The 27,676-nt window shown below is 33.6% G+C and overlaps 2 protein-coding genes across 6 annotated transcripts in view; one reads left to right on the top strand and one right to left on the bottom strand.

The window, feature by feature from the left end:
• LOC106054562 (glycine receptor subunit alpha-4-like) overlaps positions 1 to 11,422 on the top strand; it is a 171,496-nt gene extending 160,074 nt beyond the window's left edge. For both annotated transcript variants that reach the window (XM_056038937.1, XM_056038938.1), the window contains 7 exons: positions 264 to 331; positions 1,186 to 1,430; positions 4,935 to 5,017; positions 5,170 to 5,346; positions 5,793 to 5,984; positions 8,206 to 8,417; positions 8,969 to 11,422. In XM_056038937.1, the coding sequence (XP_055894912.1) occupies positions 264 to 331; positions 1,186 to 1,430; positions 4,935 to 5,017; positions 5,170 to 5,346; positions 5,793 to 5,984; positions 8,206 to 8,417; positions 8,969 to 9,148 (1,157 nt within the window). In that variant the 3' untranslated portion in view covers positions 9,149 to 11,422. The remainder of the gene's footprint in view (positions 1 to 263; positions 332 to 1,185; positions 1,431 to 4,934; positions 5,018 to 5,169; positions 5,347 to 5,792; positions 5,985 to 8,205; positions 8,418 to 8,968) is intronic.
• Positions 10,415 to 27,527, bottom strand: LOC106054561 (rab proteins geranylgeranyltransferase component A 2-like). 4 transcript variants are annotated; one of them, XM_056038936.1, is made up of 19 exons: positions 27,509 to 27,527; positions 25,706 to 25,773; positions 25,531 to 25,597; positions 22,851 to 22,923; positions 22,496 to 22,632; positions 22,230 to 22,333; positions 20,510 to 20,793; positions 20,294 to 20,410; positions 19,290 to 19,410; positions 18,755 to 18,870; positions 18,458 to 18,564; positions 17,172 to 17,246; positions 16,947 to 16,991; positions 16,772 to 16,831; positions 15,907 to 15,967; positions 15,337 to 15,433; positions 15,134 to 15,226; positions 14,021 to 14,181; positions 10,415 to 12,024 (listed from the first exon to the last, which is right to left on the bottom strand). In XM_056038936.1, exons 2-19 carry the CDS (start codon positions 25,755 to 25,757, stop codon positions 11,827 to 11,829), a joined length of 1,968 nt encoding a protein of 655 aa, XP_055894911.1. In that variant the 5' UTR covers positions 25,758 to 25,773; positions 27,509 to 27,527; the 3' UTR covers positions 10,415 to 11,826. The 4 variants fall into 4 exon arrangements, with proteins under 4 accessions (XP_055894911.1, XP_055894910.1, XP_055894909.1 ...); XM_056038935.1 differs by lacking the exon at positions 27,509 to 27,527 and adding an exon at positions 27,123 to 27,502; XM_056038934.1 differs by lacking the exon at positions 27,509 to 27,527 and adding an exon at positions 27,323 to 27,502.
• Positions 27,528 to 27,676: the final 149 nt, after the last annotated feature.

The following is a 27,676-nucleotide window of genomic DNA, read 5'->3' as shown; positions in this document are numbered from 1 at the left end:
GAAGCATTTTATGATTTGATGTGCACTGTTTATGCGAGAGCTCTTTGAATTATTAATAGCCATAGCAAACTCAGACAAGAAAGCTTATGTATTTGATAGTTAAATCATGTAGTTTTTATTAGATGATAGTTTGTTTTATTAAGCCGATAACTATGTATACTTGGTCTACACTTTACAAATCAAAACTAAACAAAAATTATTGTGACAACTTCCTATAGTTTTTCGAAAAAAACAAATTGTCTATTGTGTCTAAATATGACCAGATTATCCAGCTACGATTCAAGTAGTGATGTATGTGTCAAGTATAGATGCAGTCAATGAAGCAAGCATGGTAAGTAGTGGTGTCTAGATATCTCTGTCAAGGAAGCATGGTAAGTAGTGTTGTCTAGATATCTCTGTCAAGGAAGCATGGTAAGTAGTGGTGTCAAGATATCTCTGTCAAGGAAGCATGGTAAGTAGTGTTGTCTAGATATCTCTGTCAAGGAAGCATGGTAAGTAGTGTTGTCTAGATATCTCTGTCAAGGAAGCATGGTAAGTAGTGTTGTCTAGATATCTCTGTCAAGGAAGCACGTTAAGTATGAACGCACGTATGATCACATGATTACATATGCACATTTTTTGTCCAGATGCGTTCACGGTTTCTCTTCAATGCCCTTTGCCCTAATAATTCATCATGAAGCTGGCACAATTAATTGTAAGAATTATTACAAGACAATTATACAGGGCTAAAAATAAGAAATGACATTTCAAGTTTCAAGTTGCTCTAGGATGTCATCACTTCTTTAGAACGACTACACAGACTGAAACAACTCATGGCGTAAGAGTAAATGGTTTAAGTTCGAGGGAGAAATAATCCTTGATCTGTATCTCGATGAATGTGATTATCTTATCTTATCTTATATAATACAGGTTACTTCAAAAAAGAAGATGATTACGTCCTACGCGTCATGCATTCAGTCATGCATATGTCTACTGTTTCTCTTTTGTGCAATGAGCAAGTGTCCCATAGCGACAGACAAAGACAAAAAGACAGCGTAGACACATGACTACCTATTGTCGCAACAATAGAATAGTTTAAAGTGCAACAATTGTTTCCAAACAGTTTGAGCACAACTATGTAGAATGTTGCACAAACCTTTAACAATGTTATTGTTGACTTTGCTTTATTTTCAATCTGGTTACTAGGACTTCACAATGGGGATACTGCTCCATCTGAAATGGTTGGATCCCAGAATACACCACCCTAAAGCCATCCTCTATTTTAAAGAGTCCGGACTTGACTACTTAGATTTCGACACGGAAAACATAAAGAAAGTTTGGCTGCCGGACATATTTTTTCCAGACGAGAAAAAAGGATCTTTTCATGACATCATGACCCGGAACCAGATGATGAGGCTCTATAAAGATGGTTATATCCTTTACATATCAAGGTAATGGGTCATTAAAACTTTGTTAGAGATTTTCATCTCTTCAGGAAAACCTATAAATAGATCTGGTCTACCCGGTGTACAGATCCAAAGAAGTTTTGTTCTCTGGCGGATCCAGGGGGGGGGGGGCGGTAGGGGCGATCGCCCCCCTCCCCACTTTAGTATAGAATTCACACAATTTGTATACGAATTTATTACTTATGTTACTAATTATTTAAATTTTAACCTATTTTTTGATTATTTCGCCCCCCCCCCTCAAGTATGTTGGCCGATTTGGTGGGGTCGGGAGGGGGCGATGGTATCAATCCCGTCCCCCCCCCATACACTCTATCACATTTTTCAAAGCTCTTCTTTTTTTGTTTTGTTTTTATGACCTTGACATTGTTTAGTTTATCGTGGAAATCTCCCAAACAGATACTCAATAGGCAGTCGATGGCCATTGTTTGTACTTAGTGCTTGATTTCTGTAAAGCTTTCAAGCTGTTTCAGAAATAAATGAACTAGAGAATAGTTCTCAACTTAGAAAAATTACAATACATTTTGCCAATGTGACAATGTCCAATTATATTAGTTTCTATTTTATTGATTAGTCTCCAACATGCAGTTCTACTTTTCCAACCCATTAATAGACACTATCTGTCCTGCCCCGCACAACTTATGTACACAACATTCTTTTGACAACTGAGATCTCAAAGATCAGAATATATTCAACACTGGCCCTTTTCTACAATAATAATTCACGCAATTTTACTAAAACTAAATCTTAAGCATAGGCAAATTAGGCTGTCGTACCGCCTAGGGCCTCCATTTGGTTGGGGCCTGGACAGGAATATCAGAAAAATTTTAGAAAAATAATAATTGCGTAAAATGGATTAGATCCCAAACAAACAAAGTAGAGATCTATGACTATGTTTACTAGACTAACTCTGTCTCTACTATGACTCTATGTTTACTAGTCTAACCCTGTCTCTACTATGACTCTATATTTACTAGTCTAACTGTCTCCACTATGACTCTATGTTTACTAGTCTAACTCTGTCTCTACTATGACTCTATGTTTACTAGTCTAACTCTGTCTCTACTATGACTCTATATTTACTAATCTAACTCTGTCTCTACTATGACTCTATATTTACTAATCTAACTCTGTCTCTACTATGTCTCTATGTTTACTAGTGTAACTCTGTCTCTACTATGACTCTATGTTTACTAGTCTAACTCTGTCTCTACAATGACTATGTTTACTAGTCGAACTCTGTCTCTACTATGGCTCTATATTTACTAGCCTAACTGTCTCCACTATGACTCTATATTTACTAGTCTAACTCTGTCTCTACTATGACTCTATGTTTACTAGTCTAACTCTGTCTCTACTATGACTCTATGTTTACTAGTCTAACTCTGTCTCTACTATGACTCTATATTTACTAGTCTAACTCTGTCTCTACTATGACTCTATATTTACTAGTCTAACTCTGTCTCTACTATGACTCTATATTTACTAGTCTAACTCTGTCTCTACTATGACTCTATGTTTACTAGTCTAACTCTGTCTCTACTATGACTCTATGTTTACTAGTCTAACTCTGTCTCTACTATGACTCTATATTTACTAGTCTAACTCTGTCTCTACTATGACTCTATGTTTACTAGTCTAACTCTGTCTCTACTATGACTCTATATTTACTAGTCTAACTCTGTCTCTACTATGACTCTATATTTACTAGTCTAACTATGTCTCTACTATGACTCTATATTTACTAGTCTAACTCTGTCTCTACTATGACTCTATATTTACTAGTCTAACTCTGTCTCTACTATGACTCTATGTTTACTAGTCTAACTCTGTCTCTACTATGACTCTATATTTACTAGTCTAACTCTGTCTCTACTATGACTCTATATTTACTAGTCTAACTCTGTCTCTACTATGACTCTATGTTTACTAGTCTAACTCTGTCTCTACTATGACTCTATGTTTACTAGTCTAACTCTGTCTCTACTATGACTCTATATTTACTAGTCTAACTCTGTCTCTACTATGACTCTATGTTTACTAGTCTAACTCTGTCTCTACTATGACTCTATGTTTACTAGTCTAACTCTGTCTCCACTATGACTCTATATTTACTAGTCTAACTCTGTCTCTACTATGACTCTATATTTACTAGTCTAACTCTGTCTCCACTATGACTCTATGTTTACTAGTCTAACTCTGTCTCCACTATGACTCTATATTTACTAGTCTAACTCTGTCTCTACTATGACTCTATGTTTACTAGTCTAACTCTGTCTCCACTATGAATCTATATTTACTAGTCTAACTCTGTCTCCACTATGACTCTATATTTACTAGTCTAACTCTGTCTCCACTATGACTCTATGTTTACTAGTCTAACTCTGTCTCCACTATGACTCTATATTTACTAGTCTAACTCTGTCTCCACTATGACTCTATATTTACTAGTCTAACTCTGTCTCTACTATGACTCTATGTTTACTAGTCTAACTCTGTCTCCACTATGACTCTATATTTACTAGTCTAACTCTGTCTCCACTATGACTCTATGTTTACTAGTCTAACTCTGTCTCTACTATGACTCTATGTTTACTAGTCTAACTCTGTCTCCACTATGACTCTATATTTACTAGTCTAACTCTGTCTCCACTATGACTCTCTATTTACTAGTCTAACTCTGTCTCCACTATGACTCTCTATTTACTAGTCTAACTCTGTCTCCACTATGACTCTATATTTACTAGTCTAACTCTGTCTCTACTATGACTCTATGTTTACTAGTCTAACTCTGTCTCTACTATGACTCTATATTTACTAGTCTAACTCTGTCTCCACTATGACTCTATGTTTACTAAGCAAGCTGCTCCAGTTTCACAGACTAAAACATTCCCACACCTCTGTAGTGCAATACTTTGTGAAAGTACTGCTGTCGTGTGTCTGTTCGTCTGGAATTAGAATCTGTATTGGGTTTTGTCTTATATAGACAAATCGAAAACTATTCTTTACTCGTTGTCATGAACGAATTGAAAATCAACATATTTTCTCCGAGGCTCGAATCTTATAGGAATATGTTTTGGGAAACGACTCCAGGCGTTGAACGTGACGACAGCTGGATACTTCAAGAACCGCATTTAATTACTTAGATGTCGCTCTTGTATTGAATTTGAAATGTCTTCCTGCAGTTTTTTTCTAAAGCCAGAAGAGCCTAGGAAAATGTCCATATTTATGAATACATGCCAACAACATATTTTTATCATCTATCGATTTCAATCAAATAAAGATCTATAGGCTAATGTATGTTTTTCTATAATGCACTGGAAATGGCTTTCTTTTCTATCTAAGATACTCTTGTAACGTGATTTAAAACTTAGCCAAACCTTTTTGACTTCAAAATTTTATAAGTCACTCATATACAGCAGATATTTCAGAAAAAAAAATGTCAGTATCATTTTTATAAACTTGGAGAATGTATTTTTATTCTATACGCAGACTAACCTTGACCTTAAGTTGTACAATGGACCTATTAAACTATCCTTTCGACAAACAGAAATGTCACGTTGCCCTTATGAGCTGTAAGTATCTTAATATTTGAGGATAGTAAAATGAATATCCTGATTTTTAATGATTTAAAAAAAAAAAGAAATTGTTTTATTTTCTTCATTTCATTACATCATCGTGCTAGCGATATCACACTTAACAATGACTCTTCTAAATATTTCTATAGTTGCTTATTCTGATACCGACATCGAGTTTAAGTGGATCAACACCTCAGAGGCTCAGAGCATGCAAATGTTCGGGAACTCTGAACCCATTGTCTGGAACGACGCTGTTATACTGCCTCAATTTGAAGTCAAGAAGATTTTTCCAGGCAGTTGTGAAAGACGATACCATCAGAAAAGTGGTGAGTGTTCAGTCAGCAGTGTGGTGAGTGGTCAGTCAACAGTGTGGTGAGTGGTCAGTCAGCAGTGTGGTGAGTGGTCAGTCAGCAGTGTGGTGAGTGGTTAGTCAGCAGTGTGGTGAGTGGTCAGTCAGCAGCAAGAAATAACATTTCTTTAGAATGATGTACGATTAGTTCAACTGTGAAGTCATACTTTAGAAATTGTAAAACTGTGCTTCCTAACAGTAACCAGTGTTGATAATAAAATATAAAACATTGTTTTGTTAATGTGAATATAAATGTTCTCATTCTACGTCATTTCGATAGTGTTTGTGCGATTTTTAAATAAATCCCCTATGCTACCAAATTGTTAAGCTTTATCCATGTTCCTAGTTTCTCTTAACCTTGCATCTTCTTATAATTAAACAATTTGACACTCTGCCCCACTCATCTGTATTTTGTTTCTCCAGGTAATCACAGCTGTATCCAGGCAGGTATTCACCTGACCAGAAACGTGGGCTTCTACATCGTGCAAATGTACATCCCTAGCATGCTGATCGTCATGCTGTCCTGGATCTCCTTTTGGCTCAACTCGAACTCTGTGCCAGGCAGAGTCTCGCTTGGCCTTTTGACAGTGCTTACCATGACGACCCAAAGTTCCAGTGAGTATGGCACCTGCTTCCTGTGTGTGTGTAATGGTTGTTGAGGGGGGAGCTAAGATAAATGGGACAAGAACAAAGCTGCCTTTTTTTCTGTAATGTTAGCATATTTGTAAAAAATATTCTAGATCTTCGGGAATGGTATCAGTGTAAACTCTTTCCTGAGAACATGAACTATGGTATATAGTGCTGAACTAGACCTGTTAAATTCTAGAGGACTTAAAAAAGAGTATTTACTTTATTTGCCTGATCATCTATTAGCTTCTTCTTAATAATTTACATTCCGAAAACTTCAAACAAAGTGATCAATTTTAACAGGAGCTTTTTATCCTATCTTATAAACTACAGACGTTACTTCAAAAAAAGAAGCTTATTACGTCCTACGTGTGCCCCTGGGTCAATCTAGGCATGCATGTTAATCAATGACTTCAATTCTGCAAGTCATTCGTTTTCCTTGCTGACTCATGCTCTAATAGCTCTGATGGAAAACGGGGCGTTTGTACAAATTTTTTTTAGAGTATGGAACAAGGAAATCGCCTTTATCTTTGTGTCTTTCTGAGTATTTTATTGACAATTATCTACAGGTTTTGTAAATTTATATTGCGAATTATTCTGTCAGTAACAGAATAAACCTAAACCTATTTGGAAGTTGCTCATGTATTAATATCACTAGGACATTTCAATCAGCGTTTGGTATAGAGCAGCATAGTTTCATTCATCAAGAAGTTTCATTCATCAAGAAGTTTCATTCATCAAGAAGTTTCATTCATCAAAAGTTTCATTCATCAAAAGTTTCATTTATCAAGAAGTTTCATTCATCAAGAAGTTTCATTCATCAAAAGTTTCATTGATCAAAAGTTTCATTCATCAAAAGTTTCATTCATCAAGAAGTTTCATTCATCAAGAAGTTTCATTCATCAAGAAGTTTCATTCATCAAAAGTTTCATTCATCAAGAAGTTTCCTTCATCAAGAAGTTTCATTCATCAAAAGTTTCATTCATCAAGAAGTTTCATTCATCAAAAGCTTCATTCATCAAGAAGTTTCATTCATCAAAAGTTTCCTTAATAACATGAAGTATTAAAAAAAAATGAATTATGAATAACGCTAAAAAAAAACTCAAAAATTTCTTTGGAAAGCATTATTAATCAATATAAGAGCAAACTCTAAAATCTAATTTACATCTGATTGACTAAATTACTAAGCATTATGATAATGAAAATGCATTTAAGAAGTGAAAGAGAATTCTTCGTAATTGTCCTAAGAGTGGAGTCAGACTGTTGGAGTTCTAGGCCCATGCTCCCCACCCTAAGCCCCTCTGAGCTGCTATTCTGTCTGTCCAAGCAGATCTCATTTCTTGCATCGCAATTACCCATGGCGCGAATCTCAAGAAGCTCTAGAGGCGATGGGAAACTTCCCCATAATCCTTCTGTGTATCACATCAGTCGCACCTCTTTAAGAAAGGTGTGCGGATATTGGCATGTAACCCTATCACATTTCTCAATAATCCTTCTGTGTATCACATCAGTCGCACCTCTTTAAGAAAGGTGTGCGGATATTGGCATGTAACCCTATCACATTTCTCAATAATCCTTCTGTGTATCACATCAGTCGCACCTCTTTAAGAAAGGTGTGCGGATATTGGCATGTAACCCTATCACATTTCTCAATAATCCTTCTGTGTATCACATCAGTCGCACCTCTTTAAGAAAGGTGTGCGGATATTGGCATGTAACCCTATCACATATTCCGTTCTCCATCATAAAACTATTTTAAAAACAAAATTCAAATCATGCTGTATGTAAACCAAAACTCATAGGCAGCCCCATGCTTAGCCTTTCGAAGACAAAAATGAGCCGTTGAACCTAAATTTAGCACGACGGTCTTTGCTTTTTTCATCTTTCTTTTGACTAGAGAGAGAAATTTGGCTTGACTTGAACTAACGTGACAGAATTAGCAAACCTTTCTTTCTTCCTAAACACTAGCAATCCGCTTCAAATTCCAATGCACACTGGATGAGACTACATCCACCAGATGTTGCCAATATTTGCAATCTTGCTGTTACTTTCTATTTAAAACAATAGCAATCTAGTGCAACGCTTATGTATGATCAATGATTGCCTAAGTACTGTCCATGACCAGGTGTCAATGATCAATGATTGCCTAAATACTGTCCATGACCAGGTGTTAATGATCAATGATTGCCTAAATACTGTCCATTACCAGGTGTCAATGCCGCACTTCCAAGAGTGTCCTACACCAAGGCCATAGATGTCTGGATGTCTACGTGCCTGGTCTTTGTCTTCGCTGCACTGCTCGAGTTTGCCGTGGTCAACGTCTTGAGCCGCAAGGAATCCATTCGGGGCTTCTCTTTCAGGAATATGTTTGCCATCCCGAAGGATGACGAGAAAGAAGAAGGGCCCCCGGCAATGTGTGAGGTAGAATTACAAACAAAATACTTTTATTTCATGGTGTACAAACAAAATACTTTATTTCACAGTGTAATCGCTGGGGAATTTCAAGAGTGTGGTAAAAAAAAATTAAAAAACATTAACCACAATAGAGAGAAATGAATATTATTAGATTTAATAATAGAGAACAACATAGTAGCTATTGATTTCAACTCTGAGCAACAGGAGTGTGTGGTTTATTTGGTACTGTGTTCGTATAGTATATCATACAATTATTAATCATAAAACCATAAACAGAGGAACCAAACAGTGTGACCCATTACTACTTAGACACACATACCTCCCTCTCTGCTTAATTACAAACCGGTAAAATGGTCGAGTTAACGCGCCTTTCACGGCTGCACAAATAATTTTAAGAAAGGGTTAAAATTTAGATAACTCCATTTTTTATAGTCAAGTTTTATATAATTAATAATATATTACACTTTATTTAATTCATTAATTATTACCTAAAATACAATTTTTTTTACTTTTCCACTATTGTAATGGAATAACAATTTTTTAATGTATATCCTCAGATGACGGTACCTCTAGACGGCTTCAAAGATCCTGATACACAAAAGAAGAGACGCTTTCCCAAAAAAGGAATAGTTTACGCGGTCTATGTTGACGTCATGGCGCGGTTCTTCTTTCCAGTTTGCTTTATTCTATTTATAATAGTTTATTGGTGTGTGTACGGGTCTCAGGTAGACGATTAAAGTTGCTGTCCATTTAAAACTTTGTTGATATTATTTTATTTGTTAAACGAATACACTGTTATATTGGTAGGTGACTGATCCACGTATTGGTTAGTGTGACAGGTCATTGTAGTGAAGAGATTCACGTATTGGTTATTGTGTCAGGTCATTGTCGCGAAGATGTCCACGTATTGGTTAGTGTGACAGCGCAATTTAATTATCTCAGACCCTTCTGTGTGTTTCAAAAAAAAATTTGTTGATCAGCTGGTTTCATTCATATCAACAGGAGAATTTTTGTTTGTCTAAATGTTTCTTTTTTTCATTGCTGGACTTTATTATAGATTCATTTGAACTTAGTATTACATTGAGAACTGATGACAATGTGTTGAGCAATGTATTTCACCTTTCAGAATAACCATAGCCATGTTTTTTGATAATAATGATGACATTTAATGACAGTTCTAGTCTTTGTTAGCTTCAAAAACTGAATCTGGTAGTTTACATTTGACTTTGCCTAGAATATAACTAATGCTTTTTATCTTGGCAAATTAATTGTTTGTTTTTTTTAATACTAGAAGAATGTGAATTATTGAGATATTTGTAATGTAAAACATGTTTATTTATTGGGGTGTTTATTACCTTTTATTTTCATGTCATTCTATATCTATCTCATGTTTTGTTAACACCTGTATATTTGTTTTTAACTTCAGCACTAATGTAAACATGTACAATAACTAACAACTGGAACTTTCAGAACTTGTGTTGTTGTAGATTAAATGTCATCCTTCAAGAAAACACTTTAACTAAGGTGCTTGAAGTACCTTAAACTAAAATGCATCAAATTATTTGTGTGCATACAATATGCAGATTGTGTATATCATAAAATTATTTATATTTCTATGTCAGAAGCTCCCAAAACTATTCCCAGTCTTCATACCTCACATTAAACATTGCTAGTTAGATCCTTACTTGATCTAGGTTATTGATGCTCATATAGGTTTATTATCACATATCTAGGTTTCTATATTTGTTCTAAGCCATTTGATCAACATTTGGTTAGGTTTCTAATATTTATTCTGTGGTTGTCTGTGAGGTGGGATAGAGCCAGATGCTATAATTTGAAAGTGAAGTTAAAGCACACTAATGGATTGGGCTTGAATTATTGAACACTTTAGATGTTCAAATTGTACTAAACTTTCTCAATACTGCCATGACTCTCACTATCCAGGCTCTCTGCAAACTGCACCACATGACATAACAAATTCAAAGAACTTGACAACTCAGGGCTCAAAAACAATGCAACACTTTAATGTCCAACAAATAACAGCCAATACTGTGCAATTGGCAACAATTTAACACTGAATGTACAAAAGATTCACTATAGATAACCACATCCTGCTGCATCAGTCTGTAATGCTGTATCAAACATGTATGCCAGTTCAAGAGGTTTTCAGACACATAAGAAATCTCTCACAGAGTAAGAAAGTAAAGTGAGAATATAGAATTAGAAGCATGTGATCCCATGAAGTTTCAATAGTTACAAATGATGTATAACTGTATAGTTTTGTGGCTTTATGATTAGGAAAGTTGTCATCTAGCTTTTGCTAATATATATATATATGTGTTTTATATATATATATTGCTTATATATACCGGTATATATATATATATCAAAAAGACCTTTTTAGCTTTGCAATTTTTGCACTTATATAAAAAACTACAATAAGTTTTATGTCAAGTATTGTCTACATTAAGTTGCCAATTTTGGTACATTTAAAATGTTTCCTTCAAGTACTGTTTTACATTAAGAATACTTACACTACAATAACATTTTTCTATCAAGATTTCTAAATGGTGTCTTCTTTTAAGTTAATTATTGTGCTACAGTTATATCCTGCACAAAAATTACTTAAGATCCTTTTTTTTGCTTGTCAACATTTTATTACTTTTATAGCAACATTAGAATTTTGTAGATAGATATTCTTAGTAAACTAGTTTCTAACTTTGAACTGTCTCTTTTTAAGCATGATGGCTACAAACAAATGTTTTACCAGTTTACTGCTGTATATAATCATAAACTATTGTATGTCTAATCACTAACCATTCATGAGAGGCTGAAGATAGAGAATGATGTGATGCAGGCAGTGTTGTTAGTATTGTATAGAAGCCTTGCAATATGATCACTCCAGTTTAATTTAAGCTAGTATGTTGGCTGAACGTAAATGTGTAAAATGATAAGAGTAGCTTGGATATGTAAATAGAGAAATAATAAAATATATTCATTCCCTACTGTTATTTCTAAGTTGTGTTTTAAGTGCGCAAGTTCGAAGGCTTTAGACATTTTGTTATGAACACATAAGCAGTTCTCATTCAAGCCCAAAAAATAAGACAATCATGGACATTTATTTAAAAACATTATTCCTGATTTGCATTTAATATTGCACACAATTTTAATTCTAAACAATAAGGACACAAATTAATGTCATTACATTTCTACACCAGCATTGAAGTTTAAATATTACACTGATAAGAGAATAAGTTCAAATAAAGACATATCACACTCTATCATTTTCATGAAAAAAAAAAATTTCAATACCTATTAATAGATATTGTGAAAATAAAATATTCATAACATATAATTGTCCAACATGTTTATAAAATAATCAAAAGATTAAAAAAAGTCAGTTTTCTTCTAGTATTTAAACAGCCTCCTGGACTGAGTCTGTTGACACTGTTTCCTGAATCTCACTTATTTCTTCTTCATTTTTCACTTGGTATTCTGATGTCCCTTGACTGGTAGATGCCTCAGCATCATCCACAAGAATGATATCTTCAGGGTTTGGTGGTTTAGGGAGGAATTCCTCTGTAGGGCAGACAGTGTGAAATATCACTTTGGCCTGAAAGTACAAGAGTGGAAATGAGATTTAAATGCAGTTTTAAAAATAAGTTATGAAATAATAACTGCAAAAATAGACATTTTTATTTAGTATAATGACCAACTTACTTTTTCTTCATTCACAAACAGCAATAATTATTACAAGCTCACTGAGCAGTCATTATTAGGACACTAGCTTAGGATACCTGAAGCGTGGTGGCTGAGTGGTAAAGCAATTGGCTTCTGAACCAGAGTCCCGGGTTCAACTACTGGTGAAGACTGGAATTTATAATTTCAGGATCTTTAGGGCGCCTCTGAGTCCACCCAGCTCTAATAGGTACCTAACATTAGTTGGGGAAAAGTAAAGGTGGTTGGTTGTTATGCTTGCCTCATGACACCCTCATTAACTGTGGGCCACAGAAACAGGTGTTCTTTACATAATTTACTCTATAGACCACAAGGTCTGAAAGGGAAACTTAGGATTCAATATCCTAAACAGGGGTGCCACCCATGAGACCAAGTAAACCCTGAAACCCGAATTTCCAAATTTTACAAACCCTGAAATCATAAACCCTAAACTTTACCAACCCTGAAACGTACGGCATATACAATTTAAGCACCAAAATTTTACGAAAGAAGAACAGTATTAAATTACTACCTAGATCTATATCATAATATGCCCCCCATGTTTTAAATATGTAATTAGTAAGCCTATAATTATAATAAATAGAGCTTGTGTGTATTTATTGATAAAGCTTGTAATACAAGTTAACAGGATTTAGTACAATTTTATATTAACAATGTTTGTAAACCCCCCCCCCAAACACAGTTATTTTAAATGATGTTTCTCTCTTTAACATTTTTTCCCTCATTATTCATTTGAAGCAGCCTACTTTAAACTTTAATCAACATTGATCAAACTGATTCCATCAATGTACATGCATGGACCTGTAAATCTATTGTAACAAGATCAAATTGATTTGAGATTTAGTCCAGATTTACTCCAAAATGAACATTTAGATTTAGTTTCTAATATTTAAATGTAGACCTAGATGGCTAGAATGTGCTGGACTGCTTATACATAATTATAATTTATTTGTATAAATCAAGATCTATTGACCAATCGATCTATTTTTTCTAGCCTCTAAGTAGTCTAAGTCTTCAGGCGAACGCAAACTTACTAATTTAATTCTTCAATCATTGATTCTAGATCTAGTTCTGATCTAAAAACGATGTAAATATCCTAAATCTAGATCCTACTTATATAATACTCTAGACCAATATAGCTCTAGACTAGTCTAGACATAGGCTAAGGCCCTATGTCTATAAGGAACCTATACAAATATTAAAATATAAAACACGGAAAGAAAAAAAATAATAATTTCTCACGCGTGAATTTTTTTTTCTTTCTATTTCTAGATCTAGGACTAGCCGCTAGGTAAGCGAGTAGATCTAGACTATTCTAGACTATATCTATACTAAATACAAGACTTTACAGTCTAGATCAGTTCTAGATTGATCAAAGAAATAGATCTAGACTCTAAATCGAGCCGATTCGAGGCGCGTTCCGTAGATCTAGAAATTCTCTATAGATCTAGAATGTTTACACTTTTTTGTCACTAAAAAAAAAATACTGTACCGGTAAATAAAGCTTAGTGCGCATGCAAAGTGAAAGTCTCGCGAATTGCGAGATATGAGACGGGTCGATTTTGTTTAAAAATGGCGGCTCGCGCGATCGGAACTAACAAACTAAAATTAACGGGAGAAAATGACCAGAAATTTCGAAAAAATCTAAATCAACTAAAACCCTGGATTTTAACAAAATTGTAGAAGGCAAACCCGGAGGGGGGAAAATCGGACCCCTCAAAACCCGGAATTCCGGGTTATTCCGGAAAAGTGGCACCCCTGATCCTAAATAATGTAACCTTGAACAAAACACATTCCATAAATTTTCCACATGATCAATCCCAGTCAGAGTTCAATGTATTTTAGATAAAAGATCAAAAGTTCAATATTACCTCTGCCACGCACCAGTCCAAGTCAACACCTGGGTCCCCACCACCAGAAGCAACCAACACATTGGTGACAGCATCCTCAGTAAGCTTCACTTTGCTATTGTCTTCCTGATTAAAATAGATGGACCATAGTATTTTGGGCTTGACTGTAGCTTCATTCTGGACTGAAATCCAATAATAAAATTTGTTAAAGGTGTAAGTACCGGTAATCAATAAGAAAAAGGTATAATAATTTGGTAAATATTTGTAAGCAGTAGGCGCTAGGGAGAAATTTTAATTATAACTAGATTATTAATTAATCATTACTTTGTAAAGACTTAAAGACTAACAATTTTTTTTTATTGTTTTTAATATAATGGAAAAAAAAAAAAAAAAAAAGAAAACAATACGACATGGCCGAAAAAAAAAAAAATTAATTGGGGGGGGGGGGGGGGGGGGGGGGTTTATACTTCATAAATTTGTACTATAACAATTTTCTAATAAAGCATTGAAATTCATTTTTAATTTTTAATACAACTTTTTTTTTTTACAGTATTTCAAATAACTATCCAAAGGAAGCAGTAACATGAAAAAAAAATATAATTTTTTATTGTTTAAAAGAATACATTGTCAAAGAAAAGAAAGAGAAAAAAAAAATGTTCTTCTAGACAAACACATTACATCTATATCATAAAAAAACATAACACAACATTTTGGAATTTTTATCCCATTTTTTTTTGTTTAAAAATCTAAAATTACTAAGTGTAAGTCAACTAAGGTTACCCTTCTAGCTGCAGGAACTATGTTACTATAAAATGTCTCAGATAAAGACTTAACCAATCTCCTTCATTCATGTGAAATTCATAAATAATACATATGACATGATTTCTATTATAAAAAATGGTATTGAGTTTACACTTAATAGGGTTCTAATTTTATAATTACAAGTTGTTTATAGCTTAAAATTTCATATTCTATAAAACTGTGATAATTATTACTTTGATAATAACATCAATAAGCCTGTGTTAGAAAAAGAACCTTGTCTATTGTTTTTTTTCAGTACAAATACATGGTCACACACACAAAAAAAAAGATATTTACCTAGTTGTGAATATATATAAAAACAATTTCTCTCACCTGATACTTCATTTGCAAACAATGTTTCTCTCACATCATTGAAGTCTTCTGATGGGTCATTATGATTGCTGATTGTTGTCAGGTGAATGATAACTAAAAAAAAATATTTAAGAGTTAATCAGGATTCATATTTTTCAAAGTTTTATCCTTAAGTTTTTAATTATTTTTTTTTATATAAACTTAATTAAAGGGAGATAACTTACATGTGTTTTTAGGGCAGACACAAGCTGATGAAGGAAGCTCTAAGACTGTCACTGGTTTCTCTGAATCTTTAGGACTTACATAATGAAGCAAAGAAAGCTGGAAATTTGCACACACAAAAAATATTAAAAAACTGTTCATAGTGTTGGGCTAAGCCCACTGATACAATACCAGTTTACAATATTACTTCTATCCAAAATATGATCACATCCCAAACAGGCTCATTAGCTAATTATATGAAAAATCTGCAACATTAACAAAAAATTTATTTGCATAATAATGTATCCATTCTAGCAAAGGTGCAAAATTTATTGAATGCCATGCCAGTTTTCTGACATATTATCTTTCTCATTTCTTTTCTAAAAGAAGGAAATCTATAATCTAATATTAAATATTTTAAAACCAGACATCAAAATAAAGTGAATGCAGAAAAAATGTGTTTTACTTTTAAGTATTAATCTCTAAACTGCATTGTAGACTAGAGATGATGGTCTTTAAGTCACTTTAATTTCAATAAATGATTGAAGACAAAATTGATATACGATATTCCAAAAGTAGATTTTCTGACTTACCTCTGAGTCCCCAGTTGGCAGGAGTGAGTTATCAGTAATATAAACTGCTCGAGAGAGCATTCTGTTGAGTAAATCAATTCATTCTCTTAAGTCAATTGAACAAGACGAAAGAATAAAATAAAGCATCTCTTTATGATTTAATATAGAGAACACTCATTTCTATAACAACTTTTATCAAATGTGTAAAATCTATCCCATATTTGTTTGTATATACCTCATTGAATGAAAAGTTAACTTATCAAACAGTTTAGCTAATAATGATCATTTGGCATTTTATTGGACTTCAACAAAGCATTTATCTGGTCTACTACATGAATGAATTCTGCAAAATGAATGGATTTTCTACTTGGTATAAGAAAATAGTAATCAGAAATGGTTTAAAATCAACACCAATAACAGTAAACTCAAAAGTTCTAGAAGCTATTGGCCTAACAATTGTTTCTTATTCACAAACACAACCTTCCCAAATGCATTAGTCTAGGAATAAAAGAATTTTGATGATGACTGCACAATAAATAAAAGAGGATTAATCTATGGTATGGTACATTTGAAATCACGAAATAAATAAACTAATACAATAATGTCACAATCACAAATTAAATAAACTAATACATTAATGTCACAGTACAGTTGAAATCACTAAGTAAATAAACTAATACATTACTCATGGAAATCACATGGCAATAGTTGTGCATCAAATCATTATTCTTAATCGAAATGTGTACATTATAAGAAAAAAAAACTGAAAAAAGAAATATTGAAGATATAAATATCTAGCATTATTTATTTCATATTCATTTGGTTTGTAATCAAAAGAAAGGCCTTTGAAAAAATATTTGTAAAAAACTCCTTCAGATTGACTCACCTTTTATTAAGTTTCAAAACCAATGAAGGAGGGAGGTAAGAACATTCAGCTATGACATATCTGAACATTTCAAAAGACAATATTTTAATAATCAAAATTCAAATATCTATACAAAGAAAAATGCTTATCTCAAAAATGTCAAATTGCTTTTAGTCCTCCATATACATTAGCCTACCTGCAGCTGATTCTCTGTCCTTTAGAAGTTATAATACCACAGCATCTGAACACAGAATAAAGCAAAAGTAAGCAACACAAGACACAGATCATTGCATACAAGAGTAATAGAGTAACACAGAGGACCAAGCCTCTTAGGTGTAGGTAAAGTTTGTAAACTTTATGTCATTGCTTCTAAAACTAAATGGTATTAACACTTTTTAAAAATATTATATATTTGTTTTACTTTCTATCTGAATCAGCAATAAGATGTGTAGCAGTTGTAGCCAGGCAATAAATACCACCAAACACAGCAGACAACCTGAATAGAACAAGAAAATAATTTAAGTGTGAAAACACAATGTAAAATGTGAAAAAATGTGTACAAACTTTTTACCAGACAGACAGACAGAGTGAGTTGATATAACCCTTGTAAAAAATAAATTGCTATGCTGTCCACAAAAAAAAATATTCCCACTGGGGGCAAAAAAGTAAAAAGAAAAACAAAATTATAGTAGATATCAGAATGTTAGAATGTTTCTTTTTGTCACTGCTACTTATGTGCACTGCTTCCCAACACTATGTTATATGTTTTTGAAATGTATTGTTTGTTCCTCTTCCATTTGGTTTCTCATACAAATGGCTGCTATATAGTATCTTTCAAAACATTGATTATTTATTATCTGTTATCATTTCATTTTCACCAACCTAATATTATATGGTTTCAGTGGTTACTTTTATTGCCAAATTCAGTTAGTTAAAAATCATTGAATTAAAATAAATTATACATTTTCATAGACCTTCTTTAAAACTCTTTCTTTAAAACAATATGCTATGCTTTTGTCATTTTATAAGCATTTAGTTTACTTGACTCTAATGAGCTAAATGCCACATTGAACACCCCCCAGTGGTGTATACATTGATTTATACTGTGTAGTCCTCTCAGCACCATCACAGTCAATAAATGTTTGTAGCTAATTCTACTATATTTCTCTCCCAGTAATCAATCCTGACTTTTCTCTAGCATTAGGTTAGTTATCCATAGAAGTTTTGCAGTATGGTATAACCACATTCTAATATGGTCCTTTGCTAAAAATAAACATCATGTACTTTAGTGATCAAAAATAGCTAAGCATGTTGTGTGGAAGTACTTTCCCCAATAAAAGTCAGGAACCTGTTAAAGCTGGTGAACTGATATATAATACTACTTATGTGGACTTGAACCCAAGATCCTTGACCTGGATGCCAAGTGCTTTACCACTCTACCACCACATAATATATTTTTAGCATAGGAATTCTTGATCCAATTTCTTTCTCATAGATAAAATTCAGTTATCTTTCTATAAACATTCAGATGAATATAATACTAGCATTATTAATATGAATGTGAACATAAGACACTTCAAGACTTCTAAGATTTACTTTAATTTAAACAAATGTAGAATGGAGTTTTATTTTCCCCTTGTTCATAATAAGATCACCATATGGCAAGTATTGTAGCAATAAATTCTGAGATTAATCTATGTAGCTCACCTTGAAAAAGCTTGAGGCAGTTCACCTGTGCCATACAATGGAAACAAAAATGCAGTGTTTCCATATCTACCTAATGACTGGATAAATTTTTTGGTCTTTGTCAAGCCCTAGATTGAAAAAAGGAAGGTAATAAAAATACAATTTATTTTGTATTTCATTCACATTTCCATATCTAAATAAATGATAGTGTTAACGTTTGTTTGTTTAATTCAAATGTTGTTTTTTTTCACTTTACCTAACTTTATTTTAGCCTTTGTGCTATTTTTAACTTACAGTAAGTTGTATGTTTTTACTTACCACTTGTGTGAGTTCTGAGTCTGTTACCATAGCAATTGCATGTTGTATATAATGTTGGATATTTGGTGTCAATTTCTTAGATTTTAAAAATTCAATAAAAGGTTTGTCTAAATAATCTGAAAAAAAAAAATTCAATCAATAAATGTGTTTTTTGTAAGTGTGTAAAACCTTCAACTAAAATAGTGTGTTCAGACACTTAATGATCAAAAGTGACCACACATATGGGCTAGCTTGGTTGTTCATAAGTTAAATAGTGATGCCATATGAGCACTTGATCATTTAGTTGTTCTTAAGTTAAATAGTGATGAAAACAAAACATGTTTTTTTGCACAAAACCTTAAAAAGTAATTCCTAGAATACAATGTCAAAACTTCAAGACTAAAAGTTTTCATTTCCAATGTGCAAAACCAATGTCATACAAAAAAAAACAACACAGACACGCAATATTTTTAAAGTCTTTTAAAACTTTTTTTTTTTGGTTAGCTCATTTAGTGGGTCACCATGATACATTTCTTAATAAAATGCTTTTACTTGCTTTGATATTCTTGAGGGCTAGATTCATAATCTATAGCAAACTGTAAAAACTTCATCATCAACCTTTTCTCAATTAAAGATACAGCCTTACTGCTAAATACATCAGCCCTAGAGCATGGAACCTGAAAAGCCAAAGAAAAAAAAAAGTCTCAATCACAAAAATGTATATTAGCAGTGGGTTGGAGAGTTTGTTCTTTTGTAATGTTTGATCTTTTACTGATAAAGAGAGAGATATCAAGGAAAAGTGAAAATCGATGGCTTATGGAGCAAACATTCAAATTGATGCATTAGTCTGTCTTAAATTTAATTAATTAATTAGGAATGTATTAATGTTGCATTGTGTTATGCTGAATTTTATATTGTAATAACTAAAATGAGACGACTCAACAAGACAAGGATGTTTATTCACAGGACATCACAAATACATTATAACAACATCTATCTCTAGCACAGTCTTTTCACTTTGGCTCTAGACTTGGGCGGAAATCATTCTCCTTTCTAATGTAAACACCCTTCCTAGTCTGGTTTCTAGAAGTGCGCACCTTCTGCACTAGCCTGGATGGCGGTGTGCATGGCAGAGTTATAACAATATATTTGAGGAGGCAGGTGCAGAGGATTTTTTTGCTTTTCGTAAACAAACTGTTGAAATGATTTGTATCACAATTTCCATTTTATGCAATAAAACAGAAGACATAATTTAGACTAGTCCAAAAATCCGAGGTAGAGAGATTTTGAACAGTTACTGATGTGGCTGTGTGCTATACACTATGCATCCACACAAAATTAGGAATTATTTTTACATAAAATAAAAATGCTATTTACGTTAACATATTTAGACAATTAAAAATTACATTTCTTCTAGCTTGTCATTTTTAATAGTTACTAGTTGAGTTGGACAGTGTAAAAAATATACAGGAAAGCAATTGATTATATTTGTTATGCCATATTCAGGTTACATGCCAAGATAAACAAGATTTCAGAATGATAGCCCAAAAATATATTTACCTGCAGCAAAAGATTGTTTAAAACTGTCAGAACTCTACTAACACTTCTAAATTCACAGTATCTTGCAACATCAGATTGTATGAGTAAATCTACTAGATCACCACAGCAATAGAGAATCTGAAATGCAATACAAGTGTTAACATAATTGTTTTTCAGTTAAATTTCAGCAATGTAAACTGTCCATTCTAAATTCAATGAATAGACAAAGTCAATAACCTTTGGTGAAATATCTAGACAATATCTTCTCCAGTCATCTTTAATATCTCCCACTGTCCATTCACTACGTTTTGGAGGATTTTCCACTTGTGCTGCATGAGAATCCTCACAATAACTCTTGGGAGGCTCTGGTTGGCTGAAATCTTTTATTTCACACACCTCAGCTGTATTGTCAGAAGTAGTGGTCAAGCTTAACCTCTCATTCAGTTTCTCAGTACAACTGCTGACTCCAGAATCAGTTGAAGGTGACTCAGATTGTTCAGCATCTTCTTTCTTTTCTTCCTCTTAAATTACACAAGGTAAAATTGTTAAATATTTACAAGTCTTTGGAATCATTAAGTACAGAACAAAACAAAGTTACATTATACATCTGTACAGAACAAAACAAAGTTACATTTTACATCTGTACAAAGGATGAAATAAAGGGTGCATTATTTGGCTTTTAGTCTATATGGTAAAGCTATTGGAGCTTTAATTTCTGACAGAAAGCTTGAACCAGAGTTTTATATAGGTTATTTGTCTCAAAAAAGATGACAAGTCATTGTGGTCAACACCCAATACCCATATATGCTGATAGCCACAGAAATAGGTGACACCATCACAATTTACTATAGGGAACATTTAATCTTGAATGAGAATTTATTAATAATTCATTCATTATTTATTCAGTTTCCATTATTACATATTTTTTTTAGATATGTATTTACTTATTTCAACTAGAGTTGCACAGTGTCTTTTATCACAAATGTTGTTTTTTTAAAGTTTTGCAAGACTCTAAAGACTCAAGGCTTGAAAAACATCAGTGTAAACATGGGCATTATTTTCTCAGAATGGGGGAAAGAGCATCCATGAAAAGAAGACAAGCCCAGCCCTCAATCACCACTTCAATCTGTAGATAGTAAGACTGCAATGTTAAGGTTAAAACTTGTTTTTACAAATGTGAAGATAAGTGATGAAACAATGAATGATGCACACATGTTATATATACTAAGGCGGCAATAGGGAAGGGGAGGGGGGAGCAAAATGTGATCCTTCACCTCTGGCAGAGTGTATGCTTACAAACGATACAGATCAGAAAGATTTTTTTTTTTTAGATTTGGATGGTCTAGTGGTTAGTTAGCTTGGCACTGTGTTGCTGCTAGGCAGAATTGTTTAATCAGATTTTGATTATCAAGACTGATAGTAGTAGTGAAATGTTTTATAAGTGATAAAGTGGCTCTAAAATATATAATGTCTACAAGTTTCTCTTGGGCTTTAGAAATTCATAGCTAAAACAATTTACTCTTATTCTAGTAGCCATGTTTCTAGCTCAATATCAAGCCACCCTTTAACTAATTTATTTTTTTTTAATTGCTGTTGTATAGCACAACTTTTCATTCTTATTGCCAGTCAGTGTCCTTTGGTCTAATCCTTTTGTCTTTTTGGTGGACCAGTGGGGGGAGGGGGTATCTAGCTGATGGTTTCCAAGCTGTCTTCAGGCGCTAAGCAAACACAACTTTGCTGGAGGCTGTTATTCGCCACTTTACCCATGCACCACCTCAGCAAGATAATGAGCTACTCATATGATTTAGTCCAGAACTTGGCTAGGCTACAAAGATATAAGCAAGGTAATGAGCTACCCATATGATTTAGTCCAGAACTTAAAATAAACTTGGCTAGGCTACAAAGATATAAGAATGTAAAAGTAAGAAATGAAAAGAATGTAAATAAAAGAGCCAACCTTCTTGACTGATATCACTTGTAGGATTTGGTTCATTTAAAGAGGGGAATTTAAAAGTGTTGAACTTGAGATCTGCTTTAGCTTGTTCTTCAGTCGTTCTCTCCCTGTGACAGTATACAAATACAAGTATAGTATTCAACAATGCTTAAAGCTAAAGCTATTGCATATTAAAGCCTTAGTATAGTAGATACAAGCTTGTTTGATAAACTAACAGTGTAGAAAAAAAGCATTTAATTTTCAGGTCAAGTTTTGTAAATTTTACAGACCTGACATGAAACCTTGCCTGGATATTGAATGCTGTTTTGTTATCTCTGTTTAAACTAATCACAGTTTCTCCATTTTGAAGTAGATCCTTAACTTTGTCAGGAATCTCTTCATCTTCATTACAGTCCCTGTTTCTGGTCTGAACAAGTTTAAAAGCAAACTTTAAAAACAAACAAACCAACTAGGATTTATTGGAAGTATAATTTAAAATGTTATGATGTGATAGCAATAAGAAGAGTCAACCATAACAACTAGCTGCATAATCATCTTTCACATCATTGGCCAATAATGAATTGAAGAGCTTTACTTTTTATTAAATATTTTCAATTGCTGCCAGCAAAAAAAAAATATATATACCTCATTAGCTTTTCTCCAATCCTCAATTCCATCTAAATTAAAATTGCTGTAAGCTCCACCATAGTAATCATTCCTTAAGGAATAAAATACAAGAATGTTTTGTTTTCATTTTTTTTTACAGAAAGGGAACTGAAAATGGCCAAAGCCTCTTTGCTTTCTAGTAAGTACCCCAAAAAGTTAGCAAAGTAGTCTAAGATATACCAATTGTTAGGTTATGATCCCTACTTTATCAACAGGTTGTTGATTATTTAGACTTGCGTGCAAAGAAGATCTAACATAAAAAATTGAACAAAAGTCTGTTTGACAATAAAACACAACTAAAGTATTGAATGTACCAATTTTCTCTGTTGTTTAACTGTCAAGCTTATAGAAACAACTGAAGAAATGTCTCATTTCTTAAACACCATTGTGTAGAAGTACTGTGTTCTGACATAGAACACATCCAACAATACTTTTATCAAATTTATACTCGTAACATTTCTTAACATAAACTATAAAATTCTAATATTTAGGTTTATAATGTAATCTCATGTATGTATTGAATGCATTCCTCTTTGCTCTGATGACAGAGCTGTTTTAGAGTTGTACAATTCATTCCGCTTTGTAATTTGTCTTCTGAAGATGTGCTGGGAAGTCTTTAGCATGATGGACTTAAGATGTTCCCATTTTTCAGTTGCTGTGTTTCCAGGAGCATTTTTGTAGTCACACACAAAAGATTCCACAAACTGCATCTGGAGATCAGGGTGGCACATATAGCTTATGTTGGATTGAGGTGCTCTGTTCTTCTAGGTATGGTGGATTTTTTTTTTTTTAAAGTTGATCTTACAATATACCAAGGAGTGATCTGTGTTGCAGTATGCACTTTGATAGGACCTAGTAAGATTGACAAATTTAAGCCCTTGAGTCTTACCATGATTAGATCTAGTTGCTTCCAATGTTAGGAGCAAGGATGCTGCCACGATAATCTGTGATGCAGTTTAGTCTTGAAATAGGTATTAGTAATGCAGAGGGAATGTAGTGAGCAGAACTTAATCTTTGTCCATTTTCATTTATTTTCACGACACTGAATTGTCTAATAAAGCTGTCCAATGTAGAGTTGTCAGATCCAACATGTAGACTGAGATCGCAAAGAATGATAACCTGTTGAATATTTGGGATTTCAATGGGAGTAGACAAATGATTACCATAGAACATGTCTTTTGCCTCCGATGTAGAACTCAACACAGGATCATAGGAACTTATCATAGTCATATGTCCAATAGATGTGTTAAGGTGTAGTTACAGAAGTCTTTCTGAACCATTGCATTTCAGCTCTACTCTGTTCAGGAGTGTGTTCTTAAATGTGAAACCAACACGCTGTTCCCTTACTTCACTTTCTGCTTTGCCTTGCCAGAAGAAGGTGTAGTCTTTGATTTGAACCATAGCTAAGCGAGTGTCTACTTATAGTCTGAACAGTTCATGGTTTATTAATTCAGATTTTTTAGCATCTCTTATGTCCAGTTAGTTATAAAGGCTGGTTAGTAAAGTTTGTAAAAATGCAGGTGCCCAGTTAAAGAGCGGAGCTCCTCCTTTTTCCCTTCATGTTAATCAGTTCATTTGTTTTGTGCCTGCTTTTTGGATTTTATCCTATTCTTAACCTTTGCTAGACTCAAACCAAGAGTTTGGGAAACAAGAAAGCTCACTACAATGAGCAAAATGGGGGTCTTTAAGGCAAGTGTTTTAAGCATGCAGTGAGTCAGGCTCAAGAAAAAGTGGTCATTCCCACCTCAAACAGGACCTCAAAGCAGAGGACATTGATGTTTACTACTGGGAAGACATAGCCCTAAGTCGCACTAAGTAAAGAGAGATGGTGACTAAGAAAGCACTGGCATCAGCTCTGGAAGAAAAGCATGCCAAACAAAAAATGGCAAAAAATACCACCAAAGTGAATGCCACCTTAACACATGTTATATGTAGACAGGAATGTCTCTCCAGAATAAGGCTCCAGTCACATGAAGAGGTGTTCTACCAGATGAATCAGATGTGTTCTACGACTGAAAGAGGCCAACAAATATAATGTCAATAGAATTGTTCAAAAGAAAAACAAGTATGTTAACTTTTGTTTTAAGCTACTGAAAAAGAACTTTATAATATCACAGGAAGGTTGAGTAATGAGACTTGAATATTGTGTGATGTTGCTTATTCAGGCTGTCTTGAAGTCAACCAATTACTCTGCAGGCGTTTGGGTGTAATTGTTCGGGTGTATTCCGTGTAGTTGACCAACAAAACATATAGAACAAAACAACACCTGTTTAACAAGTGAAGAGATGTAGTCAACGATGATGAACAAGTTCACATAGATTTATTCTGATAAAAGGCCACAGTAGAAGTCTGTCACTAAACACGTCGTTACCCTGGAGTGTTCTATCGCTAACTGATTTTCCGGTCTCTAACCCAACATATCCCAAACGTCACTAGTCCCGTTCAATATGCGTCTCCTATGGTGCGTCGCTAAATAACTAACCTATATAAATAAGGTGTCTAACAATTGACATGGAGAAGTAAGATTACAAAAAGAAGAAAGCTGGCATATGCCTATTAGAGTCTTTTAACAAATGGACAAATTTATAACAATATAATCATTAAAAACTAACTATATTATTTATACTTGTAAAAATTGAAAAGAATAAAAAGGGCTAACCTGTCAAGGTGCAAAACTTTTAACCCTATTCGAGAGAAAGCTGCTGCAGCTATTGTCTCTGTTAAGCCTGAAAATAATATTTTATACTTTCACTGTTTGTAAAAATACTGTATATAAACAATTGAAACAGATACTATTGTTATGTTTGAATATATTATATATTCTACCACCTTACCTGTTCCCAAAACTACTACATCGAAATTATTAGGAAATTCTTCACAAGCCATTGTAGAATTACAATATCTGAAATAAGCGTAAAAAATTTGAATAATTGATATACAGCTGTATTACAATAAAAATCCAGAAGGCTACTTAAAACAGATGAAAATATCATTCAAAATGAATTTCTATCTAATTATCTGATAATCTTAGTACTATCATTGGTCACCATCTCCAAGCACACTGTAACCAGACCCAATCACAACAGATACCCCCCTAATCTGTCAGCCAAGAGGCATCTCCAGAACTCATTGTCATTACTAATTGCCTATGATCCAGTGGCCATAGACTGTTGCTCAGTGTCCACAACACCTACTGCCTAGTATCCGACCCCAGTTGTCCACTGCCCAATGGCTATTGCCCACTTCTGACTGCCTTAGAGCATAATCATTGCAAACTGATGTGAGCTAGCTCGTCCATTTCTGCAAGACAGAGACAGCTACAGCTGAGAGATCATCCTGCACTTACTACGCAAGCGTCCAGCATATGACCAACCAGTAGTGATAAGAACTAAATTAGGAACACTCATCCATTAGTCAACTAGCAATAAATGATGAAAATCTGTTTTATAAACAAATGCTTTTATCACACTCCATGATTAATTTTTTCTAAACCAATATTTTTGTATAATATATATATTAATAGCCAAGGGAGGTTTTCCGGTTAACCCCCCCCCCCCCCCCCAAAGGCTAGGGCTTAAATTAAATTCTATAAAACAAAAAATAATGCAAACAACAGTGTAAGTGTAGCCAAGGGAAAAGGTGATTTTGAGTTAAAATAATAACAAAACCCCCTCCATTTTTTTTTTAAATGATAAAACCAAGACCCAGACTATCATTTAGTACAGTGATGCTCAATTTAATTTGACCTGCGGGCCATTTTAACTTTTAAAAAATGAAATCAAAATTCACCTGAAACGATTTAAAACTATTGGATCTAGAACTTACATTAATTTATTGGGATATTTAAAGTATATCATTTTTTACGCATCTAAAAATGGCTTCATTTCTCTACTTAAAATGTGAGCAACATTTTAGTTAACTTTATCACCAACTTATTTTCTTATCTCTTTTTGGTAAATATTCCCAATATTTGGTAAATAGGCCTTCATATTTGTTTAATAATGCCGCTCTATATGTTGTTGTTTCTCAAAAAGTCAGACTTTCTTTACAAAACAGTTATGTTGACTTATGTTCAACAAAAAAGATCCATTCACTTTTCTGGTAGACTCTACATTCAGAGTTCCATTTCATAAACTCATAAACGCACACTCGTTAAACGTCATGGTACCAATCCATCAGAGAAAAATACGAGAGCCGTAACGAAAGTAAAGATACATTTTCAACTTTTTTGAAAGGGGGAGGATTTTCTACTTTTTGTGCCGACGTTTCGGCGGGCCGGATGGAACCACGTCGCGGGCCGGGCCGTACTTTGGGCATCACTGATTTAGTATCAATTCATTCATCATCATTCATTCATTGGCCTCCTTCAGTCGTAGAACGACTATGGCTATGGTTCATCTCAGACTCAGAGCACACTTGACTTGACTTTCTCATGTGGCTACTAGATCTACCACATAGACTTGATTTTGATAGACTAAATCCTACTGGATTATTTCCTATGCATGTACATCTAGGTATATAGACTTAGTAAACTAGATTTATATAGATGATAGATCTAGATCTACATATCTAGATTATTCTAAATGTCTAGAGATCATGAGATATCATGAACTAAATCTAGATAGATCTAGACTAACAGGAAGTAAACAAATTAGAGTGTAGTGCCAATAGTGGCTATATTGTTGTACACATGCTTTTTTTTACTGGTGTATAGACTATCTCTACGAGTACCGGATCTAGAGTCTAGATAGACTTTAGAATCTAGAATTAGAATGTCTTAATAAATATTTCGCTTTAATTTTACA

The sequence above is a fragment of the Biomphalaria glabrata genome, chromosome 8 (genome assembly GCF_947242115.1).
Source record: "Biomphalaria glabrata chromosome 8, xgBioGlab47.1, whole genome shotgun sequence".
NCBI classification, from domain to species: Eukaryota; Metazoa; Mollusca; class Gastropoda; family Planorbidae; genus Biomphalaria; species Biomphalaria glabrata.
The sequence above is the reverse complement of the archived record's forward strand: the minus strand, read 5'-3'. Positions and strand labels throughout refer to the sequence as shown.